This window comes from Nothobranchius furzeri, chromosome 7 (assembly GCF_043380555.1).
Source record: "Nothobranchius furzeri strain GRZ-AD chromosome 7, NfurGRZ-RIMD1, whole genome shotgun sequence".
Taxonomy (NCBI): Eukaryota; Metazoa; Chordata; class Actinopteri; order Cyprinodontiformes; family Nothobranchiidae; genus Nothobranchius; species Nothobranchius furzeri.
The window spans coordinates 50437177-50459852 of NC_091747.1; the positions used below are offsets into that span (position 1 = coordinate 50437177).

Consider the following 22676-nt stretch of genomic DNA (forward strand, 5'->3'; position numbering starts at 1 on the left):
ACCAGATATTTAGCTACGACTTTACATCCTGCAGGGAGACACAAGGATCCAGTTTAGGGCTGGGCAATATGGCCTAAAATCAATATCACGATATATTGAGGATTTCACCTCGATAACGATAAATCGATGATAACTACAGGTATGTGCAGAAACAAAAGTTGCCCACTAGATGGGGCTGTCACATGTATTAGATGAGTCACATTTTTACATGACTCAAGGTGGTACACATTGCCAACCTATACACATCTTTTAATTTTTTTTATTATCAAATTTATTCACATGGGAAAAATTATGACGATAAGAGTCAGAAATTTCCATAACGATAAATTTTTTATTTATTGCCAGCCCTAGTCCAGTCAAGGCACCGCATCTCATTTCAATGATGCTAAATTGTTACGTGGCAGCAGTTTTTCTTTGACCTCTCAGGGATAAATTGGATATTTAGAACTCTGATATCATCAGTAAATCTCAAATACTGGCCCTTTTTGATGGTTTTTGCTGCTTTTTAATAGGCGGATTTAAAGATCAAATCTGGATAAATGTTTCTGGACTTTAAAGAGAAATTCCACAAAAGCATAAAACTTCATCACACTTGTGTTTATTTTAATAATACAAAAACGTTTGAGGTCATAAACAACAAAAAACAAATAAGAAAAAGACAAGGAGTGACAGATTAACTTAAAATGCACTTTCAAACATGGCAAAGGCGTCAGAAAACATCGACAGTCACGTTTATCTCATGGCTTCCTTCCACCTTCACGTTGACAGGCTTCATCGTTATCCGAGGTCTTCCCAGGGACAAAGTCATCATTTACGACACACAACAAAGTAATTTCAATATGCACAAAGATATGAGTCAGACGCTTACAAAAATATCTTCTTCTGCTTCTCTGCAATCTCCATCGGTGACATGGCGTCAGGGTTCCTGTTTTTGTAAAGCGGATTTTGGATTTGCCTCCAGGTGACCAAAATTATCCGTGCGACGAACAAGAGGGAGGTTAATCCCAACAGCGTAGCTGTAGAAAAGAGGTGAAGGATTAGGTGGGTGTTCAGTTTTAATTCAAGCAGATTTTTGAGGATTTCAAACTCAGAAAATAAAACATCCTGAAATGCAGAATTAGGTTGTAGACTCACTATTTTCAGTCACATTTAATTATTGTGTTGTAGTTCCGCAAATGTGATTTGCTTGATTGGTCAGGTTTGTGAACCAGTTTTCACCAACCATCTAGCAGTTTGCAGAAAAAATATAAAAACATCTAAAATCCCAATTTATTACCGTGCTTGGTTGCTTTGAAGAGTTTTTGTGTGTCTGCTGCTTTTTAAGCTTTCTTTATATTTTTGCTTAATGCACTGATGTAAACTGTCACCAGAGCTCTGACCAACTACATTGTCCAGACCTGTTTTTTGCAGCTTTGGAAACATAAACAGAGCTGCATGCTCTCTTAGCTCCTCCGTTTCAAACAGCATTTCTCTAATTGTGCTACCAGAACTTTAAATGTCTACCATGCAAACTGGAGCTCATTTCATCAAATAATTCCCAAACCTGATAGAAACCAAAACATTTTTATATTTAAAGGGTTAGCATAAGGTTTAGGGTAACATGCATTATTGCTTAAATCAGATTTTCCTCACCAATGAAGATGTTGTTTCTAGTAGGAGATGCACTGTTATAGTTTTCAGTGAACACACCCGTCAGCGCCCAAATCACCACTGGATAGATGGCGAGAATGAACCTCACGTGTTTGTCTAGGACAAAATTCTCTAAGAGGAACCTGGAACGAGAGGACAGTCAGGACACGCTGTCCACCTGTTCCTTCTTTCTTTTCTTTTTTTATAAAAACAAAATTAGTTTTTCTTCTCGTACCACACAATCATCAACACAGTCAAAAGTGAAAGTGAAACAGTGGCTGCATCTGAGCTGGACATTGTAGCATCATAAGTTAGAACGATAGTCAGGTTGATTAGAGATGCAATGGTCGTCCACGTTGCATAAATAGCGACTCCGTTCTGGATCTAAAATACAGGGAAAAAAAGCAAAGATGTAGAAAAACTGCAAAAAAGAAATGATTGAAATAAATGTTTGAGGGATAAAGCAGTTTGTCTTTAACTGACCAGCACCCGATGGAGCCACAGATCAACTTTGTGGTATTTGTCGAGCCAGGCTCCGTAGTAACTCAAACCAGCGCAGGAGAAGAAAATTACAACGTAGTTGGTGGAGGCGATCAGGATGAGGAACGCCAGGGCAGCAGGCATAAACCTTTCAAAAGGTGGAAAAACAGAAAAGGCTGCATGAAGCAAGAAACATTTGTCCAGCTTGTTTCTCTTTAAAGGTGCATAAAGTAAGAATGACACCATGTGGTTAAAGGTGGGTACTGCATCAAAACAAACAGATCCGTTATCAGCAGCTGTTTCCAGCCACGGCTCAGTGCCAAAAGATTCTGGATGACAAGCAAAGACGAGTCATACATAGTACGTTCATAAGTAGATAAAAACATTTAACTGTAATATTGAGTTGTTTGTCGTTTAAAAGTAGCTTGAGATATTTTTAGATCTAATTCTTATAGCGTTGTTAGCTCAGGGTTAGCCTCTAGCCTCCTTTGGATGCTTGGGAGTAAAACTCTGGGGCGTTTCTTATGCTGGCTTCCATTCTTTCAGCAATGCTGCTGCTTGTTGCCAGACAGTGTCAAACAGCAGTTTTCCAGCACAGACTTGGCAACCTTGCAAATGTAAGTGGCTCTGGAACCAGGAAGTATGGAGGCTCTCATATGCTCGTGTTTAGAAACATTTTTTTTCAAGAATTGGTACATTTGTAATTAAAAACTCTAATAAAAAGTCATAATTACATATAAACTTCCTCGTTAATGTTCTGTAAGGTAGGATTGGACTAGATTGGGTATAATTAAGATTATAATATTTGAATAGAAAAGTCATCTAATTGTCCTTCAAAAAAGAGAATCTCAAAATGTTTAATGTTTAGACGTTTATATGTTTTTAAATCCTCTGTTTCTTAAAGTACCCTAAAGTATGTAAAATATAAGATTTTATAAGTATTTTTTTATTATATTTGCCCTAACAAAACTAATTTACTGAACTTTTGAAACTTATCCATTACAAATCTGACAAATGTGACTCCTAACTTCATTTGAATGTATAAAAAAAATCAAGTGTTGATCTCACTTCCGGTCCCACAGCAGCAACCACCCCAGATTAAGGAGCAGATTCAAAGACCAAGCCACAAAGAATCCATGAGGTAAAACAGCAGGACTGCAGTAGACGTAACCGTAAGCATTCCTGCAGAGAAAATCCACAAATGCAATATTGTTTTATTCACACTGATAATTTAGCAGAAGAAGGCTTTGAATTAGGCTTTTCTTACTTTCTAAAGATGCCAGAGAGAATATAGACCATCACTGAAGCCAGAAAGAGGTAAATGATGGTCCAGATGGTGAAGGTCCAACCTGACGGTGTGATCTGGGTTACAAACTCATCTGAAATGTAACTGGTGCGGGACAAGAATGGGTCTGGTGGGAACAAATTCAGAAAATATATTTTAATTAATTAATTAGCAATATAATTCTAAAAAACAGTTTCTACAATTTTATTCTAAACAGAATTATTTCGTAAGGTGGACTTACTTTTTCCTGCTGCAGCCAGAGCAGAGAACGCCATGGTGATGATGAAGACAAACAGAGCCAGAATCGTGGCAGTCAATAGGCTTATGTTATGTTTCGTCATAGTTGAGCTCTCGAATTAAAAAAAAAAAATAAATAACACAAAAATTAAAGTTTTTTATGTGGAAAGCATACAGAAAACTGCACAAAAATACAGATTTTGTGTTAAATTACTGCAGAAACCTTCTTTTCCTGTGAAGAGAACCGTGAGACTGGTGAGGAGGAGTGGCGCAGTTTCATATAAAGGAAGTGTTTGTGTAACAGTTTTATAACGCTTTAACACGTGCAGGTTTGAAACTTACATCACCAAAAGCTCATTTAAGTTTCTACTGTTGAATGGTGAGAGAAAAAATACCGTCACATTAAAAAGACTTGGTTTTATCAGTCATTATGACACGAAAGAGGTTGGATAGCTGTGTTTATGACTCACTCATGCAAGGTTGGGTGTTAGCTCCGCCCCAACAGGTGAGAACAGTTTGGCTTCTTGTGATTGGTCAATCTCATTCGCTTGTGACAAATTATGAAAGTGGCTGCTTCCTCAGTTGGATAACAGCTATTATGAGTCTTGAAGCAGATTACCACACTGGTGTAATGCAAAAATAAGAGAAATATTATGTTTCAATAATCTGACTCATTTTTCAGAATTAGGTTTTATTTGGTCAATTTATAGTTTAAATTGCGAACCAATTGATATTTGTTTTAATTATAAACTCTACGTAAAAACACAAGACATCACAAAATTGTGTTTATTAAAAGAAAAGAGCCTTGCTTCCATCATAAAGAATGAGATAAATGTATGTTAAGATGATCCAAACTCATTTATTTTACACCGCTAATCAGGGAAATAAAACTAAAAACAAAACGATTTGGATAAATATTCACTGTGTTTTTTTCAACGCTTCTCCAAATGATTTAAAACAGAGATCATATCAAACTGTATTCATATATGATTTAATATGTCTGTCATAATTAAATCCAGAGTTCTTATGAAGATTTCAAGAACAAACTTCAAGAGCAAAAATATTGTATCAAGATATTTGTGCAGTTTTTAAATATTATTATCCAAAATAGGTTTATTTGTATTTAGCTTTAACCAATTCATTATTTTTAGCCAGAACATTTATGATAATTTACCATAACATAAATTATCACTTTTTTTCTAAATAAAACACCCCTCAGAGCACTTAAAATAAAAGCTATTATTTCTTTCTGTGAGACCCCCAAACCAAATTATTCAACCTGACATGTTGCACTCATATTTAAAACCCTAATTAAAAAATTATCAAAGCAAATAATAGTTTGTAGATTTAACCAATGCGACAGTAAAGCAAAATATAAATCTGAAAAATACATACCTGCACTTATTAATGCAAATTTGCTTATTTCTGACTGTTTATGCAAATAAAAAGCAGTCATAGTTTTCAAAGAACTGTTTATTATATGAAAATGATGACGGAACAGATTATTATTGTGTTTTAACTCATTAAAGACGGAACACAACAAAAACTGCCTCATGAACTCAAAATCATTTGCATTTAGTCATGATAAAAACAAACAAACAAATACTGAAAGTTTGGGATTGTTAAAGGATGCAGGTCAGACTTACTGATGCTCAAACATCAAACCAAACAGGATCCGCTTAAACCCATTTTTCTCCTTGTTGACAGATTTTAAGTAAACAAAACAACCTTTTATAAGTTTGTTCCAGCTGACAGCATCATGCTACCAGAACTTTAATCCGGACAGCACCCTCGCAGCCTCCTGCCGCTTGTCTCCAGGACAGTACTTGCGTGTGTGCGCTCTGTCCCCGGTGGCCTTACAGTTGGGACAGGTGTACTTCCGGAGGACGGGGCAGAGCACCTTCCCGTCGTCAGATTTGAGCTTGTGGGACCGGTACACCTTAGGAGACTCTCCGTTCTGCTTGCAGAAACTGCAGCTGCTTGCAGAAGCCCCGTTGTTGCTGCTGCTGTTGCTGCTGCTGCTGGAACTAGTCTCTGCGGAGATGCTGGAAGTCCTGCGCCTGGATGGGGTCTGGAGGTGTCGCCAATGGGGGTCCTTCTCGGGCTCCTCTGGAGCCACCTCCCTCTGGTCGCGCTTCTCCAGAAGGCTGCTCAGGTTCATGTAATCATGCCACATGTCGAAGCAGTCGCCACCGTGCAGGAACGAGCTCTGGACGTCCACCCCACCTTGCATCTTTATGGAACAAAAATGTGCAATGGTTTGCGTTAGAGAGCATCGTTGCATATTTATAGGCGCCAGTAAGTCGTTTTAAATTGCAACAATGTTGATGTCTTGCAGGTGTTTGGGTTGTGCAGGGTAATGGCTTTGTTTGAACACTTAAGGGCAGTTGCATTTATTTAGGTAAAAAAAATGTTAAAACACGTGCAAAGGTAAATATTTTTCACAATGTAGGCCTACTACAATCTGTGGAATGTTGTTATTGTTATTTCCTGAAGCCCCAATCAACAAAATATAAACAATGACTTTACTACAGAGTAGTCCGTGGATTAAGATGTTTATGATCTTTATTTTTGAATACTTGTGCAAAAATTTGATTATTAAAAATTATAAATGAACGCATATTTTATCTTTTTCCAAACTTTAAAAAGGTGCACCTGTTTTGCTCTGGTGCACGCTTTTCGATATTTGCGCCTGTGACACATTTAGATGTTAATATTTAGATTTTGTAATTGCATGTGTTGCCTAAGTTTGTAAATGTAGTTTAAGGACAAATCACAAAAGCAAAACATGAAAACAACAATAATAAGTGATGGTGAAAATGTCTTGCATACACTGTGATCAGTGTGTGTGCATGTGTGTGTTCCTGTGTGTTTATGTGCATGTGTGGCTACCTTGCCGACCCACCGTTAACCCCTTAATGATCCTTGGCGCCTCAGTGTCTCATCTAAAACACTTCAAAATAAACACCTGCACCGTTTGAAAAATGTTCAGTAAAACTGACAGAACGCATCGCTCTTTGAAGTTAAAACAAATCTGTCAACCCCTAATTGTGAGTGGGATGACTCTTTTGGCTTCTGAACCTTAACACGTTCAACTTTTGACCTACACTTTCACTTTTGAAGACGTTTTCACCCTTTTAATCAATGGAAGCGTCATATTTACAAAACAAAAGCCTCGTGTGGGCGTGGCCACAGAAGCGTACGAGGACTCCTCGTACGTGCCTCGAGGCGCATGCGTAGTTATTTACCGGTGACGGCTGTACAAACGGTGGCCTAACGAACAAGGGGATTACGAGCACAACCCGATAGGTAAAATAAGTAAAACATTTACACTTTTTTATTTATTATGTTTAGAAAGCCTTTACATTGACAAGATGTTTTACCATTTTTGCCAGAGACATCTGGGAAACGCCAGACTGTCCGCAGTGCTAAGCTTGGTCTCGACCTAAGCTAACATCCAGCTAGCCACTAGCTTACGGAGTTGAGTAGGAGGCTAATACCCGCTGTGATATAAGCAGCCTGACCCTGTCTGTACGTTGCTGTAGTACTACCTTGTGTTTTTAGTAGTGTCAGTTGACTTCGACAGGTTTTCTTCACCAAAATTGACATGTTTGGTTTCCTGCAGCCCACGCAGTAAATTCAGAGAATGCTAACCTGCTAGCAAGGTCTCTTAATACTTTAGCTGAAGCAATGTTTGTTTAGAGGAATGATCTACTCATTGACTGTGAAAGAGACTGCTGAAGTAGCAGTGTGATCCACCCAACCTTTTGCTATGACTGTCAGAGGATACTGGGCGACGTTTAATTCATGAAGGAGGCTAAAACCAAGATTAGGATCTGCTCTGATCCAGCTATGCTAAAACAATGGCTCCTAATCCTAGTCAAGTCTGTGTCGATCATAGGTATTTCTGTGCTCTCAGGCATCACTATGAGTCAAAGTAAGGACAATGCACGACTCAAGAGCTACAAAAACAAGTCTCTTAACACAGATGAGATGAGGAGGAGGAGGGAAGAGGAAGGCCTGCAACTTAGGAAACAGAAGAAGGATGAACAAGTAAGTCAATGGTTAATGTGACCGTAAATGAATAAAATGTCAGAATTTGCAACCAAATAAGCATCTTGTTCTTTTATAGCTTTTTAAAAGGAGGAATGTTGCCACTGTGGAGGATGAGGGCACCCTTGAGGATGATGGAATGGCTGATAGTGGCTATCTGGAATCTCAGGCTAACAACCTGGACCCACTAATGGTGGGAAAATATTCCTTCTTTTTCTGCAATCAACTCTTTTTATTTATATATTTATTTTACTACCGTTTAAAATCACATGTCAAATAAATTCTTATTTTGTCACCTCACAGGGTGGGGTGATCTCTGATGACATGATTCAGATGATCTTCTCCAGCTCTCCGGAGCAGCAGTTGATAGGCACTCAGCGCTTTAGGAAGCTTCTTTCAAAAGGTTGGCTTTTTTTTTCCTTTTTTTAAATGTGTGCATTTTAAACCATGCACCCTGTTTCAAAACATCATGATTTACTACCTGAGTTGAAACATTTAGTGGTTACATTCCTACAAATGTTTTTCTTGCGCAGAACCCAACCCACCCATCGACGAAGTTATTGCCACTCCGGGGGTGGTCGAGTGTTTTGTTGAGTTTCTGAAGAGGAGAGAAAATTGCACATTGCAGGTTTATTTCCCAAAGTTAAATAAAATTTCCTCCTCGTGTTGGACCGCATCCTCTCTCTGCCTTGTATGGTGTCTCTAATTCTGCTCATGGTTTAATACATTTAAGCCTTTTTTGTAATTATCTTTGTAGTTTGAGGCAGCTTGGGTGCTGACCAACATTGCTTCAGGGACATCCCACCAGACGCGGGTTGTGATCCAGGCTGGAGCTGTGCCCATCTTCATAGAGATGCTGAGCTCAGATTTTGAAGACGTTCAGGAACAGGTTGGTCGAGTTTTCAGGCTTATTTCTGCATCAACAACCTTATATCTGTTAACTTTTTTTTAACAAAAACATGCAAGAACTGGCCTGTGATGTTCTTGTTATACAAAATCATACATTCATGTAGTGCTTGTTGTCTAAAATGAATAGTTGTTTCACTCCTCAGGCAGTGTGGGCATTGGGTAACATAGCAGGTGACAGCACAGAATGCAGAAACTTTGTCATCAACTGCAACATCCTGCCTTCCCTGCTGCAGTACGTCATTGATCTCTTTGTATAATTTTAGAAAATAAAAATGGAAAAAACAGCATCTTTAGGAATTTTTGCTTTGTTAAATCCCGCTTTTAGGTTATTGGCCAAACAGAATCGCCTAACGATGATGAGGAACGCCGTGTGGGCGCTCTCAAACCTGTGTAGAGGAAAGAACCCACCCCCAGACTTTGCTAAGGTAATTTGCCAAGATATACTATCGCTATGGCAACTGCACATCAGAGCACATTTCAAGGTCACAGGCAGGATGGTCTTCTAATTGAATCCAAAAGCAAATTTCCTCTTAAATCTCCTCATGTTCTCCTCCTTGCCCCGTCCAGGTGTCCCCATGTCTCTGTGTGCTGTCCTGGCTGCTGTTTGTTAACGACACAGACATCTTGGCTGATGCATGCTGGGCACTGTCCTACCTATCTGATGGGCCTAATGACAAAATCCAGGCTGTTATTGACTCAGGAGTCTGTCGGAGGCTAGTGGAGTTGTTGATGTAAGAATTGAAACTTTTTTATTCTGCAGCGTGTTGTAGAAGCGTGTGTCCAGTCCCAGATTCTTTCATATGATCCACACATCTCCTTCCCTTTAGGCACTCTGATTATAAAGTGGTGTCTCCAGCTCTGCGGGCTGTTGGGAACATCGTCACTGGCGATGATCTGCAGACACAAGTAATGACATCATCAACACAAACTGTTAAATAAACATGAATGTTCTGATTTGAATCTGATTTTTATTTATCCTTTCAGGTGATCCTGAACTGTTCAGCTCTGCAGTCCCTACTTTACCTCCTGAGCAGCCCAAAGGAGTCTATCAAGAAGGAAGCTTGTTGGACCATTTCCAACATCACCGCAGGGAATCGAGCACAAATACAGGTTATTCTACACAGTTTTCTTTCTTCTTTTTTTTTTTTAACTACTTCATCTCGTAACAGGGATGTCAAAGTCAAATACACAGAGGGCCAAAAATACAAATTGGCTATAAGCCGAGGACCGGACTGGTTCAATGTTTATTAAAACATATTGAAATGATTGCACGTAGCCTATTGAACCAAGACCTAACGCAGTGTATTATTTAATGATTAAATCAATAATGGGGAAAGCATTTTTCAGCAGGCACACAGACAAGAACAAACTGCCTTCAAAGAAAAATCACGTCCTGTACATTAAATGAATAAAGTAATATTTTCTTATGGCTCTGTCAGTAAGCTAAAAAGAAAACATTTTCAACAGGCAAACAGCAAAAAAGCAATTTTCCTTCAAAAACAAAACATGTTCCTTACATCAAGATGAATGCTTAAATGAAACTGCATGCATTATAAACTGAAAATGCAATATTGTGCTGCTCTATTATCCTACCAATTACTGCTTCAAATAGTAAAATGAAAAAATGTAGAATAAATCAAATTCTTTCTCATGGCTCTTATCTGCAATTTCCCCTGAGTCCATTAACTAAAATAAATATAAATAAAATACAGTACAATACAATAAAATGCAAAAATATATGGCACACTGACAAAACAATACTTCCTTCAAAGAAAAATCATGTCTTGTAGAAACAAATGTAAAATTTTAACCGAATTAAAAACTAAAGATACGTTAATGCTCTGTGATGCTCACTTCTCTGAGCCTGATACTTGATGGTGTCTCATCTTTTGTACAAGCTCATCAATGTTCGGGGTAAGGCTCTGAGCTGAGGAAATCCTCAAGATTGAGTGAAGGTGCTGATCAGTGAGACGGTTCCTGTGTGGTGTTTTGTTTAGCTTCATCAAAGAGAACAGTTGTTCGCACAGGTATGTGCTGCCAAACATAGAGAGCGTCTGAGCAGCTTGGATGCGCAGCTCGGCCATTGTGTCGGGAATGAAACGTGCAAACTCGGCAGCACCCACTCGCTCATACTTTTCCTTCAGTGTGTCATTGCACTGAAGCTCAATCAACTCCATTTGTAGGTTTGGTGGTGCGCTTTCCACGTCAACTGCAAAAGGATTGCTGAGCAGTTGAAACTTGCATTTTTGGGCTTCAAACTCAGCAAATCGGCGTCGGAAGTCGGCGGCAAGTATGTTGAGTTTGTCAGCAAACTGCACTCGGGAACACAGCGGTAGAGAGCTTCTCTTTCATGGTCTCGCAGCTGGGAAAGTGGCTCAAGTTTTCTTTCCGGATCTGCATCTCCCACAGACTCGGCTTGGTTTTGAATGCCTGCACTGTACTGTACATATCAGAGATGACACGCCCCCGTCCCTGCAGCTGCAGGTTCATCACATTCAGATGGCTCGTGATGTCGCACAGAAATGCCATTTCACACAGAAAATTTTCATCTCGGACCTCTGTTGTGTCTTTCCCTTTGCTTTCAATGAACAGACCGATCTCCTCACGCAGCTCGAAAAATCTTTGCAGCACCTTTCCCTGGCTTAGCCATCGCACCTCTGTGTGATGGGCAAGTCACCATACTCTGTATCTAACTCGCCCAGAAATGCCTTGAACTGGCCGTGATTTAAACCTCTTGCTCTGATGAAGTTAACCGCCCGCGTTATGGTGCTCATTACATGTTCCATTTTCAAGGCTTTGCCACACAACGACTCCGGGTGTATTATGCAGTGATGAGCTGTCAGCTCACCTGTGGCGTTTTGCTCCTGCATCCTCTCACGCATCCTTGCCACCAATCCACTCGTGTGCCCACACATCGCGGGTCTGTCGTCAATCCCACGAGTTTTTCCCAAGGCATTTGCACATCTGGATACCTCTTCATACAGATCTTGTCCTGTAGTTGTGCCATGCCTAGGACGTAATGCCAAAAGCTCTTCTGTTATGCTCAGGCTGGAGTCCAGTCCACGAATAAAAATTGACAGCTGGGCAACGTCAGATGTGTCGGTGCTCTCATCCACAGCAAGGGAATATGCAATGAAATCTTTTCCCTTTCTAACAAGCTGTTCCTTTAGATCGGTGGAAAGCTGGTCTACACGTTCAGCCACAGTGTTTCTGCTCAGGCTCACGTTTGAAAATAGTTGCCTTTTGTCTGGGCACACTGCGTTACAAACTTTAAGCATACAGGTTTTGATCAACTCTCCCTCTGTAAATGGCCGAGCGGATTTTGCGACCTCTTCTGCCACAATTAAACTCGCCCTGACGGCAGCTTCGCTTTGTGATTTTGCTTTTGTGAACAGAGCCTGCTGGGACTTAAGACCTCGTTTTAATTCTTCCACCTTCTGTAGCCTTTGTTCCGTGTCCATATTCTTGTCTTTGTCTGTGTGTTTCTTAGACGTTTCATGGTGCCTTCTTAGATTATATTCTTTCATTACAGCCAAACTTTCACCACACAGAAGACACACAGGTTTGCCATTTACCTCAGTGAACATGTACTCTGCCTCCCACCTAGCTTGAAACCCCCTTTTCTCAGCATCCACCTTCCGTTTAGCCATTTTTGGGGGAGGAGGTAGCTGAAAGTCGACGTCTGCCGAATCCGGCCCGCGGGCCTTGACTCTGACATATGTGCCGTAGAAGCTTAAAATGCGTGCCGATATTTAAAAAGTTGTTTCCTTTTCCACAGATGGTGATGGATGCAGGTCTGCTGCCTCCTCTCATCAGCATCCTGCAAGTAGCAGAGTTTCGCACAAGGAAGGAGGCGGCGTGGGCCATTACCAACGCCACTTCAGGAGGCTCTGCAGAGCAGATCCGGTACAACCCCAGTGCAGTTTTAGTTACTGTATTTGGCTTAATCATTTATGATTGAAGGTTCCAGGAGAAATCCTGAAAATGTGTTTATTAGCAACACCTTGATATTCACACTTTAGATCTCTACTATTACTAAAAACCCAGAAACAGTTGCATCATCTAAGCATGTTTGGTTTATTGACGCGAATGTAATCATTGCAAATCCAGAGAAGTTTGTTTCTCTTAGATAAGCAACAAACTTCTGAATCTGTGTGTTTGCTGCCACCTGCAGGCATCTGGTGGAACTGGGCTGTATAAAACCTCTGTGTGACCTGCTCACGCTCATGGACTCCAAGATTGTCCAGGTGGCTCTGAATGGGCTGGAGAACATCCTGCGACTGGGAGAGCTGGAGGCCAAAAGGGGAGGGGGAGGCATCAACCCTTACTGTGCGCTGATCGAAGAGGCTTATGGTGAGAACACACACCTGATGCTTCTCTCTCCAGAACTTTTCTTGTTTGTCGCTTTGATGCAGTTTATAATAATCAGTGCCCTTTTTTTTTTTTAGCAAATATTTGTAGTACAAAACTTTTGAGAATCATTCATCCATTAATGTGATGCACACACCAACTTATCTATTTATAGATTTATTACCACAATAATATGAGAATATCATCCAAAAGCTGATGTGACATTTTTTTTCTTATTTAACTGACTCATTTAAAAATAATCCTTCAAATTCCAGAAGCTAAAGCCGGAGTGTTCTTCTGATTTTGTGGCTGAAATGACTTAATTTCCTGTGCCAGGTCTGGACAAGCTGGAGTTCCTGCAGAGTCACGACAACCAGGAGATCTATCAGAAGGCCTTCGACCTGATCGAGCGCTACTTCAACACCGATGACGAGGACCCGTCTCTGGCACCGGCTGTGGACCTGCAGCAGCAGCAGTTCCTCTTCCAGCAGCGCGAGGCTCCCATGGAGGGCTTCCAGCTATAATGCTAAACCCCGCCTCCTCCCATCATGCTCCAGCTGCATCCTCACCTCACGCCTCTCAGCCTCAGTCCTGCAGCCAAGAACCGGGGTGACGGTAGCCCCTGCCCCCCCCCCCCCCTCCCTTTCTCCTCTTCCAGCCTGAGAGGCAGACATAATCGTTACCATGGTTATAAGATGATGTACCATTACAGAAGCACACGTCTGAGCGTGCGTCCAACATGGGTCCGTTTCTGCAGTCCTGTCAGCCAGTTTGTGAAGGTTCTATTAGTCATTCTTTTGTGCTGACTTCCTTATAGTCCGAGTCCTTCCTCGTAACGTCATCTCAATCTTTTTGGATTTTCTCCTCTGATCATCTAAACAAGAACCTCCCCTCTACTTGCTCGCGTCTCAGCAGGTGGGACGACACGGCTCGCCCTGAAGCATTAACGACCGGACGAACCCACGGCGAATGATCCAACCTAAACACTGGACTGACTTTGAAACACTGACCACGTGTTTGTGTCACAGGACTCAACAAACTTCTACGAAAGGCACTTAACTCTCGAAAGGAGGTCGGACTTCCTTACCTCCTCCTAGAACCACAGATCGACTGATTTAAAAATGGCGACTTTGTTGCTGTGAGGTGGTTGCATTCCCGCCTGGATCTCATATCATTCCTCTAACCAGTATTTGGGACTTTTCCTCCGACACTGGCTCCATCCTCTAAAGACTGCCTCCTTTGATGTGACGTAAACAAACCCATGGAACCATGGGAACTGGAGTCTTCCTTTGCACTGAGACAATTTGGACGGACTTGGACGAGACGAGAAAAACAAAAACAGACGATATAAATATATATAAAAACTCTAGATTCTGTCCAGCAGCTAACCAGCAGGATTTTTATTATTTTTTATTTGAATTATTCTATCATTTCATTTTCCGCACTTTAGTTTTGGACTGATGCGTGTTCATTGACAGCTGTTTCTGCTTTTGCTGTTTAATTGCTTGATGACACAGCTCTTCCTTCTCAGGAAGACGTGGGGGGGAGGGGGGGTCTTGTCCTCGTCCCCCTCCTGTGAGGACATAAGGACATTGTTCAGCCTTCCCTCTAAGGGGATGGATTGGACTGAAACAGTCAGAAAGCATCTGACACAATCAGAGGATCACGTTGCCTCAGAAAAAAAAAATATTATTACAAATAAGTATTTAGTCAATTGGCTTTTTCAGCTATAAGGAGTCTAAAATGAGGCATAAGTTCAGGTACAGTATTTAAATCTGATCATGCCTAATCAGCACATTTATCAGCTTTTAGGCCAGAGATTGGTTGTTCAGTTTTTTCCTATAAAGAGTAATTTTTATTTGGAAATTGACGTCTTTAGCTGATGGTGCCATAATCTTTATTGATGATTGGAAACTCTTCCACAGTTTCAGCAAAGATCGTGAAAGTTCTGGTGATCAGCTTAGCTAGCACAAATTAATGTTTGTTTACCAAGTCTTTGATCAGATTTCTTACTTTTGATTGTCAGCCAGAGATGACCAGCTCTACGTGTTCATTACTGTTTGTTGTGTCGGGTTTGTGCATCAAGTTATGCCATTTGCATAAAAGTTGTTTCATAAACGGATCAAAGTGACAAATGAATTAGATCATTTTTGCCACATCATCACACATTAATGATGTAAGGTTAAAGGTGTGGGGCCCTGGCAGCACATTTTTTAAAATGATTATTCCTGATTGCAATTTTCATGCAGGCTGAACATGAAAACAGTCTCCTCCACCTATCTTGAATTAGCTTCTGATAGAAAATGGAGGGTGAAACTCTAGGATTTGAAAATCCTCAACATTGCAAGTCAGTGGTAGAGTCATGTTGCCGTTATCCGATCCGAGATGTCCCAAATATCAGGAAACAAGACTCCAAAACCTTACTTCTGATGCTCATCTGTGATGTGGCTCACTTCTAGTTCCTGGAAATGGTGCACCGGTATTCCCGCCCCCAGTACGACTTCCAAGGTACCTACTAGAGACCACTGCAATTGCATTGGTTAAACAAGTTTCCCACACCTTTAAATTGTTTAAAAGGGCACGATAATCACATTTGAGATTAGAATATAATAGGGTTCCCTTTTAGCCCAGAACAAGACTTCCTGTTCACACAGCTCCTCTTTGGAGCCTTTTTGTACAAAAAAAGATAATTTAGCTAAAATCAAAGGACTCATCTCGAGAAGCATTACTTTATTTAACAGTTTCCTGTTTTTGTCGCGCTCTACAAACACAAATGCCCCAATTGCTTTAAGCACACTATTAGTAAATGAACAAGATAACATTTGATGTAAGGACCTAATTTATCTAAAAACTCAAATGTCCTCAAGGGTACAAATTACAAGACTTGCTGATTAATTAGAGTTATCCAATCAGAAACCGAATTTCTTCCATCACAGCGCTGCTTAAGTCAACACCACCCGCTGCATTTACATCCGTTACATTTACTGGAGGAGTCCTGTCTCCTAGGTTTGTGTGTTTATTCTACTCCTGCAGGATTGGAGCAGTGATGCGTACAGCAGGAAGGGAGACGCTTTATTCCAGATGTTTGTGAGGAAGCATCACGACTGCTGAGTGGGTCGTCCTCCATCACTGGGTCTTTGGCGCGTTGTCTTTCTCCATTTCCTCCCTCCATTTAGCTTTCTTCTCCATGTTGTAATACGTCAGGGACTCGTTTCTGCTTGCAGCCTGCAAAAGGAAAATTAATGAGCATTTGCTAAATATTTTAATCTTATTTGCGATTTTCTAAAATGTTTTAAAGCATTTTAACAAACAGCACATGAGAACCTTTTGCTACTGTGAGGTGAGTAAGACGAAGCTACAGGTGCAGTCAGGTTCGAATCCTGTTCTTCCACTTTTTGGTTTCCTTATTTCCTGTGGGCGGCCACTGGGGAAACGTTGCGTGCATAAAATAAAGTTCTGCACAGTCACCGTTACTCACCTTTTTGCCCAGAATTACCATGACCACACAGGCGCCTATCGTCAATCCCATCATCACGTAGGCAGCTTTCACTCTGATTTTGTTCCTGGCAGCGTCGATCATCTCAAATCTTTGAAAAAGGACAGGATTATCTAAATTAAAGAAAAATTTTACATTTTAAAACCTAACTTTTGTTGATTTGTTCTCTACATGTGTTCCTTTATAAATACCAGTCTTATATTTGCAATCAGAACAAGGAAGTTCTGACAATTCCATTCATCCCGAATCCCATGAGTGTGACAGGTGGGAGGATTTTACAGTTTCTAAGCATAAGGTGCAGATGGTATTGCCACCCTGATGTCAGGAGCCATTGTGATTCTCTCCAGCTGCAGACACCTTGTTTGAACTGCAGCTAAGAGGACCAGCTGTGCCATCGCTCCTTCAGTTAATCTGCTCTGTTCCTCTGATGTGATGAAAATCAGACCAGTGGTGTGCTGGGAGGTCTGGCATAAACAGGAAGAGACTACTTACGACACAATCTCTGGTATCTGCTCCAAGGATTTGAAGCGGCCCGACCAGACCAACATCTTCTTGTCCAAATTAGAGGGTTTGTAGCCTGGGACTTTAAATAAGGGACGAGGTTCTGTATGAAAGAACAATAATAATAATAATAATAAAATCATGTTGTTTCATCCACTTCCCCTGAGCAAATCAGTCATTTCCTAGATCATACTGAGCTGTCAGCACACTTCCTGTGTCCCTCGGCTCCAAAAACAAACATAATTGTTGAAAACAATAAACATCCTGTAAATGGGATCAGATGTGCAGCAAGTTTCTGCACTTTGTGCGAAAGGCTCAGCTAATGATTGTGTTGTGTTGTGGGGTGAAGACAATAAAATAAAAAACAATCTGTACGTGACCCAAAACTCCACCTTGTGCTGAAGCTGCAGGTGACGACTCTGCTTTGGTCTCTTGTAGTTTATTACACATCCCTCTAAATCTTTGACCTGTGTGGATGTTAAATAAAGCAAAGAGAATCACAGATTACTCATCAAACAACTATTTTTATTATCTGCAATTTGCCAAGTCCACATGTACTCTAATAAAAAATGAAACGATCACATATATTAGGAGTAGAGCAGTGAATCAGCTTATATAATTTTGGTATTTTGGCATTAACTTCATCTACAGTCGAGTATATTCCTTGGAAAATTATGTTTAAATGAAAATAAATGACGTAACACTGGATCAAAGTGTTGTATGTCGATGGTTGTCACGAGCCGATTTAATTCTGAAGTAAAATCTCATCACACTTATTACAATTTAATAAATACAACTTCAACCACCATAACAAGCGTGGAGCTACATTTCGGCCAAAGTATTGTCATTTCAGAACACTCAGCATAACCAATAAAATAGCATTAGTTGAAAACGTATGTTATAGCTACTAGTTTTGGCTCATTTAACCACAAAAACCATTAGCAGGAGGCTATTATTTATAACTGTATAAAATAGAACATAAACGTAGCTATACGAACCAATAAAGTTGTTACTGGAAAGTCGTGATCTCATGAAATTCATGTCGGAATCGATAATTAAGTCTGTGAAGTCCCAAAGTGCCTCGTTAACTCCAGTAGTCGGAACCTCCAGTCCCCTTCAGCCACTGAAAGTCATGGCAGACCAAAACATGGTCCCATTACGTAAGGTTAGGCGTCTATTATACGCCTGAGCAAAAATCAATAGGCCCTGATTTTGAGGTTTAACAGTAAACTCCATAGCGTTATGTATGTTTTTTTTAAATATAATATTAAATACTGTGCATTCAAACAGACTTTGTCTTAACACAAAAATGCAATATTTTAGAAACAAAATCACCGTAACATGTCATTGTAACACAACGCTATAGGTAATTCATCGGGCTGTATGTTTATTTAAATTTTAAATTACATAAAATCAAATATAAGCACAGCTATTTGGTGGTTTCCGTTCAGGCACTAACTTGAACAGTGCCTCCTGTCTGATTCTGTGGAGGACCCCTGTAGTTAACTATGGCGGCGCCCGGTAAAACTTTAGTCTGTGATGATTATTCTTTATTTCAGGTAATGTCTACCAAACGTTCCTTCATTTTGACAGATTTTTCTAAAACAGTGACATCGATCTGAATCATCGGGTGTCAGAGCGCGATGTGCTCACTGCTGTATTTTGTCAGTAAGGTGACGCTCCTGATCTCAGCCTGGATTACAGAACTGACAACTGGCAGCATGTTCAAGATTTACAAAGGAACTCACGTCGGCTCACTCCTTTCTGCTTTAGTTCTGTTATATTTTAGTATACCTTTATTCAGGTAAATTAGAGTGGGGTAGTCGAGCAGGGTTACCATTATTTAGGATTTGGAGTGACTTTATTTATTAGTTAAACACATAAATGTTAAATTAATTGCTATGAAAAATAGTCTGTCAGAATATAACCTCCACCTTAAATGTAAAGGTTTGATTAGAATCTGCATAAGCTGCTTGATCATTCATATATTATTTATTTCAGAGGCCCTAACAAAAATAATTATTAGATTATGTAATTATTTTTGCCCAATTCTTTTGAAAGTCTTTTGTTTCAATGTTTAAAAAAATGAAATACAAAATCAAATTAGAAAATCAGACATACAATTTAAATGATTTGGCTGTAAGTGAAAAATAACACAATCAAATACTTTCTATTGATCAATTTTATCCAACAGGGTGGCTTACTAAAGCAGCTCAGATACACATGGGTGATGTGTCTATTGTTAACAATTAGAACTGTATTTAAACAAACTCAAATAACCAAACAGGCCTAATCTAACATTTACAAACCAAATTGTAAAGCTTTTGAAATATCGTTTAAATTCTTTATTATTACATTTAATGCTTATTAGATCGTCATCGCAACACAACAGCTGTTTTAGAAGAACATGATACTCTTTTTTTATTTAATCAGATTTCTTAAAGCTGAAGGTATAGATTTTACAGCTGCCTTTATGGGAGCAATTCAAATAAACTCAGTATAATATATAATGTTGCTCTTATCATTCATTTGTTGAGCTTTGTGGACCAAATTCTGCTTTTTTTCCTTAATAGCATGTATTGTTTTCTATTGTTAGCATAAAAAAAACTAACAAAGACAGTCAAAGAGCCTAAATCACATTGAACCAGAAACTTAATCACTAGAAACCTTTAACAACAGACACATAGGGGTACTAAACTGAAATTGATATTTTTACATGAAAGTTTTCAAAGAACTTAGTTTTATAATAATATCTATTGTTACGTCACTACAGATTTAATTCTTTCAGGCTGACATCAAATTTAAGTCCACAGCTTCCTCTACTGGTTGTGTTACTCTGAAATAACCAGAAACAAGAGTTGTCTCTTTGTTTAATAACTGATGTTTTATATCATTATTATTTATTAAAACAGGAGTTCATGCCCTTGAAATTAAATGATCATCATTATTCATAGGAGTTACTAACTTTGTTTTTCAGGAGATGCTGAAGGCGATGCGGGTCATGGACGACCGCATCGTCCATGCCCTGAACACGACTGTACCCACGGCTTCATTCTCAGGAAAAGTAGACGCCGTGCAAACATGTAAACAGCTCTATGAGTCCGTGAGTGTCAGAAAAGTCTGGTTTCAACGTCTCCTGGGATTTTTCTTTACCCAGTTGTAACTTTGACCCCACGTCCTTGTTCTCCCCAGTTGATGGAGGCCCATCAGAACAGAGACAGAGCCATCAAAGCTTGTATAGCTGAGAAGTCTGAGCTGGTGGGACAGCTGCGAGAGGAACGAGCAAAAGATGGAGACAATCTGGAAGTAATCAAGCAGCTCAGGAAGGAGCAGACCAATGTAAGCACTGAGGAAAGAGCTGTGTTGATTATTTTGTTGTTTATCTGTCAAATATGTAGCAACAACAACAGCTACTGATCTGGCAGCCAGTGAATGCTTTCTTTAAGCAACGTCTGAAATTATTGTTGTAATTTTTATCTCTCTGAAATCTAAATTTAATATTTAAAATGTCATTTATGAGTATGATGCTAAATGTGTGATGACTAATCTGCACCACCGGGGGAGCAGCTCTCCATTTTGATTGTAAGCCAGGCTTCATGACAAAGGTTTTATTTTAAATAAAGAATTTATTTATGACACATTTAGAGGAAAATATGAATTTGTTCCATGTTAAATTTTTGTCTTATCAGAGTTTTTAAACATAAGTTTTACTGATCAGAAATCTTCAGAAAGCAACAAAACATTTCTTAATGTGAAAATTTATCTTGTTTGTTTGCTTCTCCAGCTAAAGCTAATGCAGTCAGAGCTGAATGTGGAGGAAGTTGTCAATGATAGAAGTCTGAAGGTACTTTAAACCCAATTTCATAATATCCTTTAATAATAAATCCAGCTTCTTCATCACTTACGAATATTATCCCGTTCAGGTTTTCTTCGAAAGGTGCAGAATCCACTACATGCCTCCGAGGGTGAAGCGAAGCTCCGTTTGATGAAAAGAGCTGCTTCTCCTGACGTTGAAATCCCAACCGGAGCTGTGAGGTTCTGCAGAATCCTGACTGCAGGCTGCTGAGCATTCAGACATCTCAGATCTCCTCTCCACCTCAATCATTCTGTGATCATAACTAAACATCGCAGTGAAAGTGTCAGCTGCGTGCTTCCGTACAGAACATTATTGTACAGAGTTTTGTTTTTTAAAGACAATGAACTATTTTCCAGTGACCTCTGTTGTCTGTGTTTTACTTTTGATTCACTGGTTCTTCCTGCATGTAGGAAGCAGAAGACTTTCTCTGTTTCTGCAGCATGCAGCTGCAGACGGGTTTGTAATAAAACCCTGAAAACTGACTAAAACCAAAAAGAAGTTCTATATCCAGCTGTAGCCACATCAGTATGATGTAGGCAGCATCTTCACCTGGTGCAGTGGCGGCGCCAGGGGGTGCTAGGGGGCGCTATAGCTACCCCTGGATTAGTCATTGCACCCCCAAGTAAATATTAGATTTATTTTTTTAGTTAACGTGTGGATGTGATAATATTTAACATACAAAATAAAAATGACCAGTAAATTATTATATAGATAGTAAAAATCTAAATAAAAACAGGAAATTGATGTTAACCTTTGACCTCATTTTCCACCTGTGAACGAGTGAAAGGTAGAGCTAGTGGTAAAATGGATCGGTTTTTGTTGCCCACATTTCCAAGGTTCAGTCAGAAACCAATGAATCTTTGGAAGTGATCGCAGACCCACAAAAACCTACGGATCTGGAGGAAGTGAGTCAACCCTCAACTGCCGCAGCAGTCCAGGGTTTTGGTGCTTGAAATGCTAACGCTAATGTTAGCTAACCTTGCAACACTATAGGTGGTTTTCTGTGTGGCTGTATGTTTTTATGATTTCATGGAAAAGTCAGCGATTGTTCATAAGTTTATGATGTATATTAATGATTGTTTCAGGTGTTGTTGAGGTGTTGTGCACGCATGTGTATCTGTTAGTGTTGAAGGTGTTTTAGAGAACAATAGGTACGCATGACCACTTCCTTCATAGCACCCTCAATAAAAAGACTAGCTCCTTCATAGCACCTGCAGAAAAACATTTCTGGAGCCGCCACTGACCTGGTGTCTGCGGTCTTTGTCTTTAAAACCACCCAAAAATATTTGCACATCTCAGAACTTTAACACAGTTTAGTTGCAATATTTTTATTGTAAAGAATGGACAGAAGCCAGCTCAGCTGTAGACAGGTGTGAACAATGCTGAACATTTTCTCACATCACTGAGAAAACAGATCTCTAGTTTTTGACAGAATAGGTTAAATTAAGCCTCATCAGAAGGTTTTGTAGCATAAATGTCTTGTTAAAGGTCACAGGTAAAATATTCTCCTTTAGGATTTGTTGTTAAAGAGCAGAATTAATGGTTCCATCAATTACATCAAGTAGTCCTCAAGCAGTCCCAAACAATCATACTACCACTGCCATCTCTGGCTGCCGGTGTGATGTTTTGAATTGCAGTTTTTGTTTTACACCAGATGTAACGGGACACCCACCTTCCAGAAAGTTCCTCTTTTGTTTTGTTAGTCAATAAAATAGTTTCCCCAAAGTTTTGGCACTGATTTAAAACTTGTTTTGTATTTATGTCAGAAACCGAAACAAAGAAAGAAGACAACAACCGTCATGCTTATTGATGTCTTTTATTACATTTTGACATTTCTATTAAAATCTGCTCCAATGCTTAAAATGCCTCACACGGATCAT

General features: G+C 39.7%; 6 protein-coding genes across 6 annotated transcripts; 2 read left to right on the forward strand and 4 right to left on the reverse strand.

Annotated features, from left to right (window-relative positions):
• Positions 1–582: 582 nt before the first annotated feature.
• Positions 583–4084, reverse strand: LOC107382837 (uncharacterized). Its single transcript, XM_054751202.2, has 8 exons — positions 3855–4084; positions 3636–3744; positions 3377–3521; positions 3178–3291; positions 2113–2257; positions 1865–2013; positions 1633–1772; positions 583–1016 (listed from the first exon to the last, which is right to left on the reverse strand). The coding sequence occupies exons 1-8, from the start codon at positions 3909–3911 to the stop codon at positions 865–867; spliced, it is 1011 nt and encodes a 336-aa protein (XP_054607177.2). The 5' UTR covers positions 3912–4084; the 3' UTR covers positions 583–864.
• A 1172-nt stretch (positions 4085–5256) lies between these two features.
• LOC107382838 (nanos homolog 1) lies at positions 5257–7323 on the reverse strand. Its single transcript, XM_015955170.3, has 2 exons — positions 7183–7323; positions 5257–5864 (listed from the first exon to the last, which is right to left on the reverse strand). Exon 2 carries the CDS (start codon positions 5862–5864, stop codon positions 5394–5396), a length of 471 nt encoding a protein of 156 aa, XP_015810656.2. The 5' UTR covers positions 7183–7323; the 3' UTR covers positions 5257–5393.
• On the forward strand, positions 6840–13655 carry kpna1 (karyopherin alpha 1 (importin alpha 5)). The gene is made up of 14 exons (XM_015955171.3): positions 6840–6940; positions 7551–7684; positions 7764–7877; positions 7988–8087; positions 8218–8312; positions 8442–8573; positions 8737–8825; positions 8919–9018; positions 9161–9324; positions 9421–9499; positions 9578–9703; positions 12372–12499; positions 12768–12946; positions 13280–13655. Exons 2-14 carry the CDS (start codon positions 7559–7561, stop codon positions 13465–13467), a joined length of 1620 nt encoding a protein of 539 aa, XP_015810657.1. The 5' UTR covers positions 6840–6940; positions 7551–7558; the 3' UTR covers positions 13468–13655.
• Positions 10444–12313, reverse strand: LOC139070525 (general transcription factor II-I repeat domain-containing protein 2-like). The gene is made up of 3 exons (XM_070552864.1): positions 11292–12313; positions 10912–11250; positions 10444–10802 (listed from the first exon to the last, which is right to left on the reverse strand). The coding sequence occupies exons 1-3, from the start codon at positions 12241–12243 to the stop codon at positions 10444–10446; spliced, it is 1650 nt and encodes a 549-aa protein (XP_070408965.1). The 5' UTR covers positions 12244–12313.
• Positions 13656–15658: 2003 nt separating the features above from the next.
• Positions 15659–18095, reverse strand: fam162a (family with sequence similarity 162 member A). The gene is made up of 5 exons (XM_015955172.3): positions 17939–18095; positions 17333–17407; positions 16932–17043; positions 16422–16530; positions 15659–16168 (listed from the first exon to the last, which is right to left on the reverse strand). The coding sequence occupies exons 1-5, from the start codon at positions 17979–17981 to the stop codon at positions 16070–16072; spliced, it is 438 nt and encodes a 145-aa protein (XP_015810658.1). The 5' UTR covers positions 17982–18095; the 3' UTR covers positions 15659–16069.
• Positions 18096–18398: 303 nt separating this feature from the next.
• On the forward strand, positions 18399–21155 carry mix23 (mitochondrial matrix import factor 23). The gene is made up of 5 exons (XM_015955173.3): positions 18399–18499; positions 19918–20043; positions 20133–20279; positions 20725–20784; positions 20864–21155. Exons 1-5 carry the CDS (start codon positions 18449–18451, stop codon positions 20924–20926), a joined length of 447 nt encoding a protein of 148 aa, XP_015810659.1. The 5' UTR covers positions 18399–18448; the 3' UTR covers positions 20927–21155.
• Positions 21156–22676: the final 1521 nt, after the last annotated feature.